Raw genomic sequence first — 16,271 nt, 5'->3', positions numbered from 1 at the left:
TGTGACAAAGGACTAGGATAGTGTGGACTGTTGTTAGGAGAAAAGCCTAAGAGGTGCATTTTCAGTGCAGATTAAAAAGATTCAATTGTGAGTAGGTGGTGGATGTAGAAAGGGTGCGAGTTCCATCGTTTTGCTGCACAATAAAAAAAGACTGTGATCATGATTATGCTGTTCTGACGCCCCTCTTCATGTGATTTGGCGGACAAACGAGTGAAGATTGCTTTCTTCTTCTCTTCTTCCGTTTTATTATCGTTGAGTATAAGTTCGTTTGTTACCGTCCAGTCTTTGACGTTGTTAATACAGACTTCTGTGGAGCTAGTAGCAGAACGAGACTCAGCCGGCGGAGCAGTACAGCTGCGTGTCATCAGCATATAATTGAGAAGAGAAACTTGGCGAGACGAAATGAGCATGATGAAAGTAGTTTTGTGTACAAAATGAACAGAACTGGGTCGAGTACTGAACCTTGGAGGACCCCATAAGAAAGTGGAGCAGGGCGAGATGTTTGACCATCAACAAACGCAGTCTGCGTACTATCAGTGAGATAGGAGTTGAACCACGCTAGTGCAGGTACAGAAATTCTGTAGAGGGTGTGCAGTCTATGAAGGAGCCGAGAGTGTCAAATGGTGTCCATGGTGTCAAATGCAGTAGACAGGTCCAGTAAGTTAAGGCAGAAACATCACCACTGTCAAGGGCATGTAATGTCGATGGTCACTTTACTTAACTCCATAAATTTCATATATTCATATACATGCACGTGTGTTTGAGGGAGGGGGATCCATACAGAAACTTGCACTGTGAGAAGATTTGCTCTAAAAATCTTATTGTCATCGTAAAAATCAACTTTTCAAGTATGATCATTTTTGTCACGAGGGCAAGCGGCATTCAAACATCAGCTGATGCCTGAGTAGTGTCTCAAGATGTGGCAGTGTCTGGTGTTAGTGGATACTTGTGGTGACCGCGATCAACATGAGGAAATCCTAAACATCGAGTCTGCGACTATAACCTGCATCCAGAATTACTTGATTGTGAGCTACGTGGTCAGGTGCAAAGAACGCCGCTAGCTGGACGGCAGTCAACTAAAATGTTTATAAAACATTAGGTGGATCTTCAACGTCATTTGCTGGCGACATTTTTCTTAAGACACTCCTAAACTGGTCATTTTACTGAAAACGGTTGTACTCAGACGTAACTGTAAGGTCGTAAAAGAGAAAACGAGAGTGAAGAAAGAGATAAGCGGGAAAGGGAAGAGTAGTAATTATATAAGTCATTACGATAATACACGCGGTGAAATTGAATGCCAAATATAAACCCAAAAATCTAGGGCAGAAAAAATTGCTTTATATCATAAGAAACGATAAGAAAATGTGTATACCTGCCTGAGACTATTTCACGATTTCTAAACTCAAAAAAAAAAGGTGAACCAGACTTTTGAGGGTTTCGCCGCCACACACTATATTATATATAATACGGTGCAACAGCACCTTAATATTTGCTAAATTAATATCGCGTTTGCATAGTAGCTGCCTAATTTGAAAAGTGGAAGAACACAATTAAAATTGCATTCAAACACTCACTCTTCCCTAAGTGGGGAATTCTTTTTTCAGGTCTCGATCATGAGGTCTGTTTCAAGGAAAAGGAGGCCGAGCACCGATATAAAACTAAAGAGCAGTAGGACCTAGTCGATCGGCATTTATGAACTACTTTTTTAAAAAACCTCTCAGTTTCAGATGAAAATGTTTGTAAAAACAAGTCCTGTCTATGTGCTTACTTGACGGTATATAAAAACGTAAACAGTGTTGAGCCGATGAGAAGACGTGCATAGACCTCCCACCGTTGGAAGGTCAGTCCTGAAAGGGAAGTGAGGTCAAGTACAAGACCACACATTTCTATATTCAGAGTATAGAAATCTTATGTACAAGATGCTTAACCAAAGCAAGCAGGCGAAAATCTTTCTCACTGGTATGCGGTCACCGGAGCTTTTCGTATGACAACATGCGGACTGCACGTCAGGAGAGAAAAAAAAAATTTTCGTACAATACCTCCTGTGTATGCGATGCATTACGAAAGAATATTATGGCCGGTCTTGCAAAGAAATTATATAAACTTTTTACATAAGTAACACAATACTAAATGCTAGCAGTTACCTTGCAGCCTACCATCCAGGGGAATTTGAAGAGGATTGAAAAATTAAGTCTCTAAAAATGGACGTATAGGGTTTGATACATTTTTGTTTACATTTGACACATTCAAAAATAGAAACTAAGAAATAAATTGGTTTGGCGATATATACGAGCATGCAGTGGTTGTCCTTCTAAAGTATACGAAGTGGTTGTGCACAGGTCAAAGCAAATGCATTGTTCGAACGAATGCATTCTGTGTAAAATTCTGTTCAGTTTTTGAATAGACTGATCAAGAAAAATACTCAAATGCCTGAATTATTGGAAAGAATTTCTTCTACTGTAATGGCAATAAAATATGTACTTCACACACCACACCGTTTCTTTCCGAATACTGACTAGATAGCTGTTCTCTAAGAATTCCTGTCCAGTAATCCTATCAAGTTACAACAGTTACCTTTACCGGTTCAACCTCCCCACTCCCTGGCAGTTCATGCCAAAGAATACTTTAAACCACAGCACCTTAATTAAGACGGAAATGCCCACATGTGAAACTTGCATAGGGGTCATTGAAAGAAACATTTTCTCTCTTGAATATCACACCTCTCTCATTAATATTTTTGTAAGAATCATTCTTTTATGGTGCCCCTTTAAACTTAGCTGTTGACAGAGTTTCCACGAAATAAGACAAAAAATAATATAGACTTGAACATGATCTGAGCCAATTCCAATAAAAACAACATAATAATGCCATGTCCACTCTTAGGGTCGCAGGAAATAGGACATAGTGGCCAGAAGATGACTAACAATGGATGGCAAAAAGACCCAAGAAACCTCTGCTTAACCTTTGCCATTGTTATTATATTGGTAAGGGGAGAGGGGCGGAAGCACAGAGAAATACTAAATAATGAAAGATCTCTAGGGAATGTATTCAAAAAATGGCTATTTTAAACCGAAATCTTTACCACCTAAAATTAAATATATGTACTAGGACAAAAAATTGAATAGTCTGGAAGACAGAGGAAGAGATTGATACTGAAAGAGAGAAAGAAAGACAATCAGATATGGACGTTTTGGAAACCATAACACTCTGGAAGTATTTCATAATGCCTTCATTATTTAACTAATATGCATTCTTCTCATGTTTACACCAACTCAAAAATTTATTTCATATATAATTTATAATTCAGATTACCAGGGAAACTCTGTTTACTGTACAATTATTTGAGTACATTATTATAGTTGTCATCCTATACATTATAGGTGTGTAAAGGCAATAAGATTACAATGAAAAAAAATTATTTTCATTTTTCCCTGAAGTTTCTACAACAGACATTCATTTCTTCTCACAGCACAAAATAATTATATTTTACATTAAAGTGTGGAAACCTTAGATGTTCTTGATGCAAAAACAATCATGTCTCCATCAGAGTGCTGGGGGTCTTGCATTTTTATGTAGAATTTCCTGGCCTACAAGAACAAGGTAGATACTTATGAATCTTCTAAGTATCTGTTTGAAAGCACTGAATATCTACCCTTGAGAGTGACAGGTTACAACAAAGTCCTACAATCCTTTCAAAATAAATCTACACTAGAGCAAAAAGCATGTCATCATCCAAATCATCATTGTCATTATCTTCTTGATCATCATCTTCATCACTGTTGCTGGGTGTGAACTCAATCTGACCACCATTACCATCATCCTCATTGTCATCTTCATTGCCTTCATCATCATCTGTAGCAAGAAAAACACATGTAACACAACATATTAATTATTTTTGTTATGCCCTCACAGTTTATAAACTATTTATAAAAGATCTTTACATATCTGTGTCAAGATGGAGTTGTGCAAATTCTTGAACACAGCAAAAACATAAAGATAAATCTACTTTTAGCTGGTTTGGTAAACATTCATTCTGCAGACTGAATGTAAGAGCAAGTGAAAAATTTCAAACAAAAGCAATAGGCAAGTAAAAAGTGATAATAGAGAAAAAGTTGGTATTCAATAGGTTGATGTTAATACTATAAAAATTAGTGCTAGAGCAAGAAGTTCAGTGTAAGGATTCTTGGATGCAGAAAACTGGAAACAAAAGATTTCAATAAAATCATCTGCACTTAACAGTGCCAAGAGGTGGCTTTTGCTCAGTTTCTGCATGCAGGTCAAACTTGTATTCATGCACATTAGAAGCCGTCCACATCATATCAACAAAAACACCATCAGCAAAGACAAATTTTGAATAAACATGTTCTTTTAAATAAATAAAGTTAACCCTATCATTCTAGGCCCACTAAAATCCTATCAACATGCAAACTGTTAACACCAACACAATGCTCAACAATACCAAGTGCCATGGCGACAACAACTTGCACTGCTTCACCACCTGCCCCTTCTGGATAAGGATAAATAAACGAGACAGTTCAATTCACTCTGCTTTGGATTTATTCCAGAAATGGACATGCAATAACCAGTTCAGTCACCAGTTTGTCAATGGCAGTATCTGATAAGTCAGGGGTGGGCAAATAGCGGCCCGCCAAGTGGTTCTCTGCGGCCCGCAGAAGCCCTTTGGCAACACAAAAAAAATATTACCGAAAACCGAGTTCCAAAGAAGATTTGTGGATTTTAAGGAGATGGAATCAAAATTCAACATATTATCATGTCCTTTTTCTGTTCATGTTGATGATGCATCTGATGAATTACAACTTGAACTGATACACCTTCAATCAGATCATGCATTGAGGGAAAGGTTTTATTCCCTGTCACTGGTTGAGTTTTATAAGTGCCTCTCCAACAAATCATTTCCTTGTTTAAGAGTATTTGCTGCCCAGCTATTTTCAATATTTGGTTCAAGTTACATCTGTGAGCAAAGTTTTTCCTGCATGAATATAAACAAGTCAAAGAACAGGTCATTGCTTTCAGATGCAAACTTGCAGTCAGTTATGAGAGTATCTACCAGTAATTTTGAGCCAAATTTTAAAAGAATTGTTCAGCAAAATTGTATTCAAAATCATTTTTCTCATTAAATTGTGTGTGCTTAATTGTTCATTCTGGTTTTATATTTATTCCCACAGTGTTACATATTTCATGTGCTCATTATTAAATAAATGCGTTTGTTTACAATTTGGCGATTTTACGTCGTTTTTGTATTCAATTACAAGGTGCGGCCCTAGGACTAGTCATGACCCAGCAATGCGGCCCTCGCAACAAAAAAGTTTGCCCACCCCTGTGATAAGTGATAAGAAAGGGGGACAAGTACACTGCAATAAATTTTCACCGACTTGGAATGGCCCCTGAAGATCTTGTTGATCAGCAAAGGGAATGTCAAGGACAAGTCTCTGTCTGACCCAAACCTGACATGAGCTCTTCTATAGAAGAAGGGAAGGACTGTGCTACCAAATGTAGGCACCAAAGGTTTAAAAGAACATTCTCACGCTCTAAGTGACAAGAGCTTTCACTAAGTATGGAAATACAAAAATATGTAGTGAGCAATCAGGGGATATTGATGTGCTCATAAGACGTATATCACGGTGGCCTCTGAATCACGACTGCTATAACCTCTGGACAAACCACAAGTTAAGAAAATCTGTTTCATTCATGAACCTTCTAAAGTACTCACGCTAATTTTATAACTAAAATCATCCCATATTAAGCTGTCTGCTTTTAAAAATGGGGAAAACATAGAAAACATACCCAAATGGCCTTATGATACACAAGTAATAACAAGTACTCAAGACTGTGATCTACAAATATCACAAAGAGAATTCTCCCACTACCTTCATTACCATCCGAATCGTTTAATGATGCAAAATCCAAGAAACTGGGATCCTCTTCATCTTCTTCTTCTTCTTCCTCCTCCTCTTCTTCCTCTTCAACATTTTCCCCCTCATCTTCATCCTCCTGCTGAGTGGGAGAAAGAAAAAATGAGACCTGGGTTACCAATAATAATAAATTAATGTCAACGAACTCAACTAGGTCATAAAGTAAAATAACCTACAGACTTTTAGTCTAGTGCAAAATCAGGAATATAATACAGTCACCAATCGATTCAACCATGTACAAATCAACCTGTCCACGACCCTTAGCTGATCCATCCAATATCCCAGTGTCAGTTTGACCACTAGCTTAGTTTATTCCTTATTACTCCTCAGGGAGCACAGGGAGCACAAGGCCACAACACCACCTCATCAGCAGACCCAGTTTTGGGCAGCCCCCCTCAAGTTGGGCCCATGTGGTTCCAGCATCCTTTGCCTCGCTCTCTTTTGTTCTTTTCCAAGTCAGCTTTGGTCTCCAAACTCTTGTCTTCCCCTGAGGGTTCCAGTCAAGTGGCTGCTTGGCCATGGTGTCAGCTGGTTTGTGCAGGATGTGTCCTATTCAGCCCCATTTCCACTTTTTGATGTCTTGGCTAGTGGGATTCTGGTTGGTTCTTTTCCACAGGCTGCTGTTGGAGATCATTTTCTATCTATTCCTCTTCGTGCATCAGGTTGCACATACGGCCTTAACCAGAGTCCGCCACTGATGTCGATTGGCTGAAGCCCGCTCCAGGTTACTCCATGTCCAGCCCTTTCCTTTCATTTCCCTTTCCACTGCTCTTCTGCAAGTTTCCTTTGGGAGGCCTCGTTTTCTTCAGCCATCTGGAGTCCATCGTAGGGCGACTCTGGAGAGGTCTGCTGTCTGTTGGCGGAGCACATGGCCAATCCATCGCCAAAGCCTTTGTTGAACCTGCGTGGTGATGGAATCGGTTCCAGTTCTTCGGTGGCGTTCTTTGTTGGTAATGGTGTTTGGCCAAAAGATGTTAAGTATGCGCCTGAGGTATCTGTTCTGGAAGACTTCAAGTCTGTTACACAACCTTATATAGCGGTCAAAGGCGAATGAATGATTACATTGGTGTCCCAAGTGGTCAGGACTGCTAACCCCACTGACTAGGGGCAGTAATTTGTATGGTTAGTGAGCAGCTGTAGTGCCTGAGCTCTTAATAGTCAGGTTGTCTGATGAGCATAGAAGGAAGTCTTAGTTTTTTCAAAAAACAAAACTATTTGAAGTTTTGCATGATTTGATAACACCACTTGTGTTGATGAACACACACACACACAGAGTATTGCCTTGATGATTATGTGGTCAAATCACCAGGGCTATGGTTGAATCGACTGTTGACTAGTTGTGGTCAAATCAATTGGCCTTGATGCATTATGCTATATGTACTCCTCTTGCAGAACAGTAACAGCTCAATTTTTTCAAATAAGAAATTTCTTTTTAAAGTGCTTCCAGATTACCATCATTAGGACAGATATTAAAAGACTCTCACCCCATCATCTTCTTCATCCCGCAGTTTGCCAATCTGATAAAGACGGCAGATGCTCTCTTCATTGCCACCCTCTGTAAACTGGGTATTTTGCTATCAAGGAATAAACAAATATTTGATACACATACCATTGTCAAGACCTCATTTATTAGGAAAAACAGGTGAAGTCAAACCCCCTCCCACCTAATCCGAAAAATACTAATTTTGAAAAGAGCCGACAAGGAATTACAAATCCCTTTAATCACCAAATTATTGCTGGGCAAAAATGAAGGATGAAAGGATTAAAAAGATGGAAAATTGATGACAGCAACTGGATGATCAGTGGTCATTTTAAGGTGGCTACTGAATAATCAATTACAAACTGATAACAGTTACTAGATGATCTGTGGCAAATTGATAATATGACTGATAATAGTATCTACTGGATACTAATGGTGACTAATTACCATCCTAAAATATGATCTGGACAGATTTATGAGATTCACCATATTTTAATAAACTAGATCCTATCACTATTGGATGTGTTAAAATTTTCACTGAATAATAATGTTAAAAAAAATAAATAAATAAAGCCATTCCACAATACACAAAAATTTGAATTTACCTCAATAACAGCTAGGCAGAAATCAGATTTGTCAGTGCAAAGGTCAAAGATACTCCGTGTCTTGAGATCCATGGTGCCTGCAAACACGGCATACCTCAGACCTCAATATGTGGAGAGCTACAAAGTCATGTCATTTCATTTGCCTTCCACATGCAAAATAAACTAACAATTCGGATAGTATGCAGTCTATAATTTTTTACAATTAAAATAAGCCCCAGCAGAATATTAACCCCCATCTCTCTCTTTTAAATCAACAGATTAAGGAAGTAGTGTGTGCAGACACATGCAGGTGTTACACAAAAATAAGCCTGGAAATAAAATTGCCTATTATCTTTCCTGACAACTCACCTATGCTGCTATAGTCTGTGGCATCAAAAGTCCTTAGAGTGGAGCTAAACTGTGTTCGCAGTGCTTCAAAAGTTGTATCCATTTCATCATCAACACGAGTGGCTGTTATCAAATCATGCAAAACTTCAATTAGTTTTGTTTTTTGAAAAAACTAAGACTTCCTTCTATGCTCATCAGACAACCTGACTATTAAGAGCTCAGGCACTACAGCTGCTCACTAACCATACAAATTACTGCCCCTAGTCAGTGGGGTTAGCAGTCCTGACCACTTGGGACACCAATGTAATCAGATACATTCGCCTTTGACAGCTATATAAGGCTGTGTAAAAAACTCAGCCATCTTTTTCATCCCTCATTGACCTGGGGCAGTAAATTGTTTGGTAAAACAGCAGTTGTAGACCTCAAGCTTCTTGTAACTGGGTGTCTGATAAATATAAAAACTCCGCTTTGACAGGACCTAAAATATACCACCACAGTAAAAAGCAAACATCTTCCACATGGAACAAGAACAGCTTTCCATTAAAAAAAAAAAATACAAAGAAATTGTAGGGTGGCTCACCAAAAATGACATCCCCAGCATGGTTGAACTTGATCTGACACTGGTCCAGAGCAGGAACTGTGTGCAGCAGTTTGAATGTCCGTTGATCCCACTAACACTGGTTAAGGGCTAAGAAGCAGTTAAAACCTCTGGGCTTAAGTGACAGTTTTTACAAGTCCTTGGACCTACAATGAGACTATGCTGACCAGAATAAACAAAAGGGCAGGCAAATATATTTGAGCTCATCAGTATTGGTGCACACTGAGCAGAAAGAGAGAGCAAAAGAGCCAAGAGGCACATGGGGCTGAGCGATAAAGATAGGGACAAGCAGAAAAGCAGAAGCAACATGAGTAGCAAAGGCAGCTTCTCCTGCTTCATAATTAAAGGATACGACTTCCGAGTTAATGATAATCTCCTGCCCCATAGGATGGAAGACACCACTGATGTACTGGTTAAACTTGTCAAACTTGTGAAGTGGCTTTCGGCTGCGCACATCCCAAAGCACCCCATCATTCAAGACCAACTCATCTGTTGGAGAGAATGTAGCTGCATTGGCACGGTAATTGTTGGCCTTGTCTGAATCAAAGAGTTTCATCAGCTTGGTACCAGTTGTCACGTCATATATCTGTGACAAGAGATAACAAAACAGATTAAATGCCAAAGATTTCAAGCAAAAGACAGCTTTCTGACTGAATCATCATCTATGTTTTAGATGAACTGAACAAAATTATCATTCTCACTTTTCACCTTCACCATCACCACAACCACCACCTTATTATCCAGTCATCTCTGGTAGGAACACATTGAAGGAATGGACAGAAAACCTGCATGCAGTGATAACTACAAAACACACTTTGCATTTTTATACCAGCAGCCAGCTGTCACAAGAAATAACAATGGATGGGACAGAACAAGGAAGCCCACAAAGAACAATTACGATGCTTCAGAAAGCTTGTAAGTAAACGTTCGAAGCACCTAGTTATTCACTGCCCCTGTTTCCTCTACCACCTAAAATTCTTTAAACCAAACGCTTTTGAGTATTTAGAGTTAGGAATATAAAATAAAGAGCCACCACGTTTTATCCCAGTAAATATTAGATGCTGACAAAAATAAAAATGTCAGCAGAAGTTCAACCAAAAAAAAAAAAATTAAACGAAAATAAGTATAAAAGAAATGACTACCCACGTGTGCAACATCATCCTTTGTTCCCACAATGCGGTCTTGCGTTAATTTGCTGAATTCTAAAAGATGTTCATCAAATGTGAATCTAAGGAAAGAGAAATCCACAGATATGAAAGCAGTTTTTAAAATTTAAGGTATATTTTTAATACTTTAATAATTTTAAATATTTGTTAGAGATAAGCAAGGATTTTCATCTTTCTATAGGTGTACATGCAGCTTTGGTTTCAAGTGAACAATTCATTAATTCAATGCAAGTGGATGATGCATAACTTCTCTGCTCACCTCACATATGATTTTACCAGGCCTACGATAAAAAATCTTAAGACCATACTCACTTGCAGGTCAGTGTTTCACCAATTGTCCACATGGCCGAGTCTTGACTAATGCCCCAAGATGATGTCAGCAACAGCTTTCCATCCCGTGAAGGTTCCAGGTGGATGATGGGAGCATTGTGACAACTCAAGCTCCCTGCCTCCTGCAATAAGGATTTTAGTAAACAAAGTAATGGATGTCATTAGGGAAATTCACTCATTCTCTCCCACATTACATGTAAATACAAAATAAATGACATGACCATAGAAGCTAAAGGATTGCCCTAGCTCTTTAACCATTAAAAGTTATCTCCTTGAGCAAATCTCCTATGGCCATGTCATCTGGTACAGTCAAAGAAGAAAACGTGGGTATTTATAAGAGTGTAAAGGTTAGTTTTTTTCCTACCATGAATTTTCCCCCTCTTTAAACTAAGACTCAACACTGTGGTGGCATAGCTGAAGCTTGCATTCTTTCAAATATACCAGTAACCTCCTCAAGTTTGCTCCCTAATGAATGGATTTATGAAGTCAGGGCAGTGACCTTATTAGTAAAACATAGCAGTCATTATCAAAGTAATAATCTAATTAAGGGACTTTGACCCATGCCACCCATATGCAATGTACACCATCATTAAAAGTACATCATCACATCATCCACAATTGCACATCTCCATTATGCCCACATTTTTCATGGTGCAACAAACTCCAGTCAACTGCCAAACAATCTGACAAAACTTTCTGGGATATAAAATGCTCACCTCTCCAGTGGACATGTTCATCAGCTTGAGGTCACCAGAAAATGTCCCCAGCACCAGAAACTTCTCATCTGCCTACAATGAACATCAAGACCAGTTCATGCTAATGGTGTAATGACAATGTACAAAATGATGGCAAAAATACCCTTTTCCTGAGACTCATGAAATGTGCTAATACATTCAGAAACTGACCTTACTTAAAATTGTGAGTGACTATATTATCACCTCCAGCTATACATCGAAATATTCAACAAATAATGTGATCAAATCCTGGAAAGTTAGTTTCTTAGAATTGTAGAAACAATATTAGTTAACAATGACTGAAGTGAACTGCTGAAGCTACATTAAGGTGGCAACTGATTCTTATTTTGCAGAGAGATAAACAATAAAAATAATTGCTTTTATGGATTCCTCTACTACCTGGAATAACCTGAGACTGGCACTAACTGGCTGGTTGTGTTTTTCTTGAAAAAAACCATAAAGAGCTTTTAAGATATAATGCCTCTTTCTTTATTATTAGTGTGTGTAGCAGGAAGGGACTGTAATTTATGAGTAGATTTTGGGAGGGAGGCTGCATTGCAAGGCTGGAAAAAAAGGTTACTACTTATTGGCTGATTTTGTTTCATTGACTAGTGGCACTGGAGATTTTTTAAAAGACAATGATTTTTGTGTATGTGCCCATAAGCATTAAAAAAAAGGACTAAAAGCTACTATTACTCACACTGAAACAGCAACTAGCAAATCCATCATCTTCTTTGTCTCGATACGTCTGGAAGGGAAGAAATCTGGAGAAGAAAACATTTTTCCTCAATGGTTCACTCAGGCAAGATGGTGACTGGCACTAACTGGTTATGATTTTCTGACCAAAAGGCACAATCCTGTGCCACCTAGAATGGTTTAGCTAAAGAAACAGTGATTGGAAATGCTCTTAATGCTATCAGTGCATACCTGTTATAGATAAATTTTCTGTTAAGTTTTGCTCCCTCAGGTCCTCCAAATCTAGGATTGAGCTGCAGAATATACCAAACATATATTAAATGATATGGTCTTGGGTCAAAATGTCTGGTGACTCAATGAACAAGCAGCCTTAAGATGTACTTAAGAGAAAAACTATGGTATGCACAGCTGTCAAATTTGTTCTCTGAATGTGTACTGCCAAACAGCCATTTTTGTTTAGTAAGATCTTAGCCGAGGTTGCTAAAACAATGCATAGCTCTGTTGGTAATATTTGATGTTAATAGCTACTTCTGTCACTGGAGGTCTGAATCGACTTCACTTTTGGTGTTGGGATTTGGTTCTTACAATGTTGATTCAGGCGAGTAGTAGATATGACTAGAGCGATATGGTATGTGTCAAAATGACCAGTGACTCAAGCAGTCACTTTCAAAATGTACTTAATATATTTTACATAACTTCTGCAGAAAATTGTAAAAGAGAACAAGCCAAATGTCAGCCAGAAGCAATTTATTTTAATATAGACTTGATATTTTTCAACTCAAAATTTCTGCAAAAACAGTTAAAAAAGAGCATAAACTGTTGGTCAGAAAGCTATCTGTAATAGAGATAATGTTTATATAGCATCTGTGAACATTTTTTGGGTCATAACTAGAAGAGGTCATAATAGGGAAGGTCTTGATGAGGAGGTTTTACTGTACACAGGAAGATTACACAAAAATGCTAGTAAATCCCATGCTGAATGACAATTTGACAATCTGATGCCTCATCCTAGATAGATGTATGCCAAACCCCATCTCCAAGCAAATTTTAATAGTAATCTAATAAAACATGCTACAAATTACAATAATTGCACAGTTTGCAGATAAAAAGATGAACCAATAAAGTAATTTTAAAATAAACAAAAATAATAATATACTTACTGCACGATTCATAAGGCGGGAGGTAACTGAAAGGGGAGCACAAATGCGCCCTAATGGTTCTGGACATCTGTGAGGACTGAACATAAAAGCTGGATAATAATAGCAATAATGCTAGAAGCTGTTGGAAAAGTAATGTCTGCATTATAACACTGTTGATTCATACACTTCAAGTCACCTAACATAAAGATTGATTTATTTCCAAAAGTGTACTTCAACTATAAGAGATAAAGGTAGCACCATATAGCAAGTTTTCAATCACAAAAGAGAAAAAAAAAGCACACACAAGAAACATGCACACATACACGTGTATCTCTCTCTTACGTGAAAAGGGACATGGGCGGACAAGTTGAAACAGGATTGCGACACAAGGCATGCTGTTTTCGAAGGTACTCTGTGACAATTTTGTCAAGTGAGGGATTGTACTCTCGTCCTCCTTGCATGTTTGAAAACTTGGATCTGTAACTGGTACTGGGCCCACCTTCTCGCAAAAACCTGCTTCGTGATGTCGATGGCTGGCACGCAGATGAAATTAAAAAAAGAAGACAAAAACAAAATGACAGTATGACCAGAACACTAGTATTCTGCGACTTTGAACTTTAAAGAAAAAAGATCACTTAAAAATTTTACATCACTTTGCAAACACAGCAAGGTATTTTTAGGATGTTAACTTTTTTCATGGAGGTTATGGGGTGGGTGGGAGAGTTGGAAGCATATTTATTAAAATAGCAGCATTATAGAAAATTTGTGTTTCCAAAAACTGTTCACAGCTCAACATTTACCTTGCTTTGGCTTGGGGAATGTGACATGTGCGGGCGGTGCAGCGAGAACCGAATGGGTCCTGGGGTGTGAACAATGGTAGCGGATGTGGAACAATGTTCTGATGGGGTAGATGCAAATGACCCTAAGTGGGCAGCTACTGTTGGTGTGGACATACTGTGACTTGGCATGGGTTGACTCAACTGACGAGCCTGAAAAAGTAAAGGCATAGGTTATCAGACTGTTACACCATCATATCTGAAGAAAAAAAAAAAAAATATAAGTTTAAAAGATGCAGAAAATTATCAAATCCTTCCATTCTGACAAGGCATCTTGCAAATCTGAAAGAAATCAGGTTCCTCAAATGGGCTTTTAAAAAGTATTTTTGGATACTTGGTTATATAAGAATTGCTTTACTGACTTCTAGTATGGTAACAAGTTTTCATCCATTTCACCTGGGTAGTTCCAAATCTCTTTGCCTCATCTACAGTTTTCAGCAGATAAAGATTTGACTCAATAGCTTTTACAATTTCTAGCTCTACCAAGTCAACAGAAATTGGCAGGCTTACAATACTCCAAACTTCCATTGTAAATCTGGGAAGGTAATGAATTTACCAATGGTGGAAAATGATGATGATTTATGCACCACTTACTGTTGAAGTCCTCCTCTGGGTCCCTATTCGGGACTTCTAAAGCTAGCTGCATGAGCTCTTATGACTAGATGTCATATTTTCAGAAGCAGAAAGGGAGTTTGGGAAAGAGCCATCCTGTTAACCAGCTCAAGGATGTAACTCCACTCAGAAATGTTCAGGTAAAGCAATGACAGTGTTAAGACCCATTTGCATGCATCACACTTTTATTTGGAAAAAATTAAAACATACTGCATACAACTTGCTTTGGAAGCCTACTGCTAGTGGGTGTAGGATGCCTTTGCAACACTGCCAATGAGTTAAAACTGAACATTTCATTAGAATAGAATCTATTCAGGGTTATAAAGATGTAGAAATTAGTCAGATGAATGAGAATAAATCCCTTTACCAATTTGGGTGTTGCTGGGGAGTAAATATGAGGGCTGGCTGGGTGGGGAAGAGGAGGAGTTGAACACCGTGGAAGACCTGCCTCTCGCTGGAGAGCCAATGCAGCCTCCTTCAATCCTACAGGCAAAAGAATTGTTCATCTTCATTAGTCGTTCAAATTTATTCATTTACTCCCTTTACTACATTAACTTAATCAGCCACTTGTTCATCTTTAACAAGAAAATCTATTCAAACAGAAACCACTTCTGTAAATGGTGTGACTGCTTACAGAAAAAGTTAAAAAGACCATCACACTGAGAACAGATTACTTCTAATTGTTCCTTGTAGGCAAGCAAACTGCTGCATGTAGATGTCAACATCATAAAACAGCACACAAAAAAAAACCAAAAAAACAAAAAAAACTGTAAGTGTAATACACACTTACCTTTGCTAAACAGATGGTCATGGATGAGTTGCAGCAACTCTTTCTCTCGGTAGATAATCTTTGTCTGGGCTACAATGTCTGCCTAGAACACCATATTAACACTGAGATAGCCATGATTCAAACGGAAAAAACCCTGAACATTTTAAATTAAAACAATTCAAGTAGAAGGTGGATCTATTTTTACTCCCTTCAGTCGAAATGAAAAGAAATAGTGTCCCAGTTAGCACTTCATAGTAACGATGATTAATATGAGCATTAAAAACGGTGGGGAGTAAGTGTCTAGTTCTGCTCAGGTGTAATCAGCAGGCCACTTTATTTTCAAAAAGCAATCATACAAGAATGGAAAAAAAAACTTAACAAAACAGCAACAGAATGTATTCTTGATAGCCAATAAGCTGATGGTGGTCGTGATCATCTCCTGTTTCTATTTTCACCCTTGTCTTCCCCCTTACTTTACTTACTTTGCGGATATCCTCCAGCGAGGCATCAATAGTACTAGACTGTTTTCCAGACACTCTCTCCAGCAGCTGACTGGCATATTTGCAGAACTTGACATGCTCCTGTCGTCTGTCCTGAAGGACTGGCTCTTTCATCAGACCTGTGGTGCAAAAAATGCAAGTGAAACACTGCCAAGAGAACACTGTCCTACTATGAACGAGGAGACAGTTGTCCCAGAGGAAATAAGTTTTTCTCTGCTTTGCACAATGTTTGAATTTCTTGTTTTGCATTATTTGAATGTCCAAATTTGGGTGAACCCTAACCACATTTGGGCCAATGTAATACACAACTGCTATGGGTATCATTCAGGTAGTTTTACTTTATGCAACAGTCTCAATGGCACATTGAAAACCCTGATGTCACATCCACATTGGGTTTTTTTTTAGGGTGGGGTGGGGTGGTGTTTAAAAGTCTGTGTAGGGATACACGAAAAACACTTACTCTGCAACTGTCCCATGCTAAAGACAGGCAACTTGCTCAGAATCTGCTTCACTGTCTCACTCCTTGATAATCCCACCAATGCCTAC

General features: G+C 38.4%; 1 protein-coding gene across 2 annotated transcripts in view; it reads right to left on the bottom strand.

Annotated features, from left to right (window-relative positions):
- Positions 1-3,214: 3,214 nt before the first annotated feature.
- LOC112571521 (DDB1- and CUL4-associated factor 1-like) overlaps positions 3,215-16,271 on the bottom strand; it is a 29,464-nt gene continuing 16,407 nt past the window's right edge. The window contains exons 19-38 of one of the 2 annotated variants that reach the window (XM_025250546.1): positions 16,186-16,267; positions 15,708-15,844; positions 15,247-15,328; positions 14,824-14,939; positions 13,809-13,997; positions 13,351-13,541; positions 13,030-13,105; positions 12,101-12,162; positions 11,874-11,937; positions 11,156-11,227; positions 10,422-10,561; positions 10,090-10,171; positions 9,296-9,529; positions 8,926-9,016; positions 8,367-8,468; positions 8,019-8,095; positions 7,418-7,507; positions 5,889-6,015; positions 4,460-4,507; positions 3,215-3,852 (exon numbers count right to left, since the gene is read on the bottom strand). In XM_025250546.1, the coding sequence (XP_025106331.1) occupies positions 3,704-3,852; positions 4,460-4,507; positions 5,889-6,015; positions 7,418-7,507; positions 8,019-8,095; positions 8,367-8,468; positions 8,926-9,016; positions 9,296-9,529; positions 10,090-10,171; positions 10,422-10,561; positions 11,156-11,227; positions 11,874-11,937; positions 12,101-12,162; positions 13,030-13,105; positions 13,351-13,541; positions 13,809-13,997; positions 14,824-14,939; positions 15,247-15,328; positions 15,708-15,844; positions 16,186-16,267 (2,211 nt within the window). In that variant the 3' untranslated portion in view covers positions 3,215-3,703. The remainder of the gene's footprint in view (positions 3,853-4,459; positions 4,508-5,888; positions 6,016-7,417; positions 7,508-8,018; positions 8,096-8,366; positions 8,469-8,925; positions 9,017-9,295; positions 9,530-10,089; positions 10,172-10,421; positions 10,562-11,155; positions 11,228-11,873; positions 11,938-12,100; positions 12,163-13,029; positions 13,106-13,350; positions 13,542-13,808; positions 13,998-14,823; positions 14,940-15,246; positions 15,329-15,707; positions 15,845-16,185; positions 16,268-16,271) is intronic. The other variant, XM_025250547.1, reaches the window with a different exon arrangement.

This window comes from Pomacea canaliculata, linkage group LG9 (genome assembly GCF_003073045.1).
Source record: "Pomacea canaliculata isolate SZHN2017 linkage group LG9, ASM307304v1, whole genome shotgun sequence".
NCBI classification, from domain to species: Eukaryota; Metazoa; Mollusca; class Gastropoda; order Architaenioglossa; family Ampullariidae; genus Pomacea; species Pomacea canaliculata.
The sequence above is the reverse complement of the archived record's forward strand: the minus strand, read 5'-3'. Positions and strand labels throughout refer to the sequence as shown.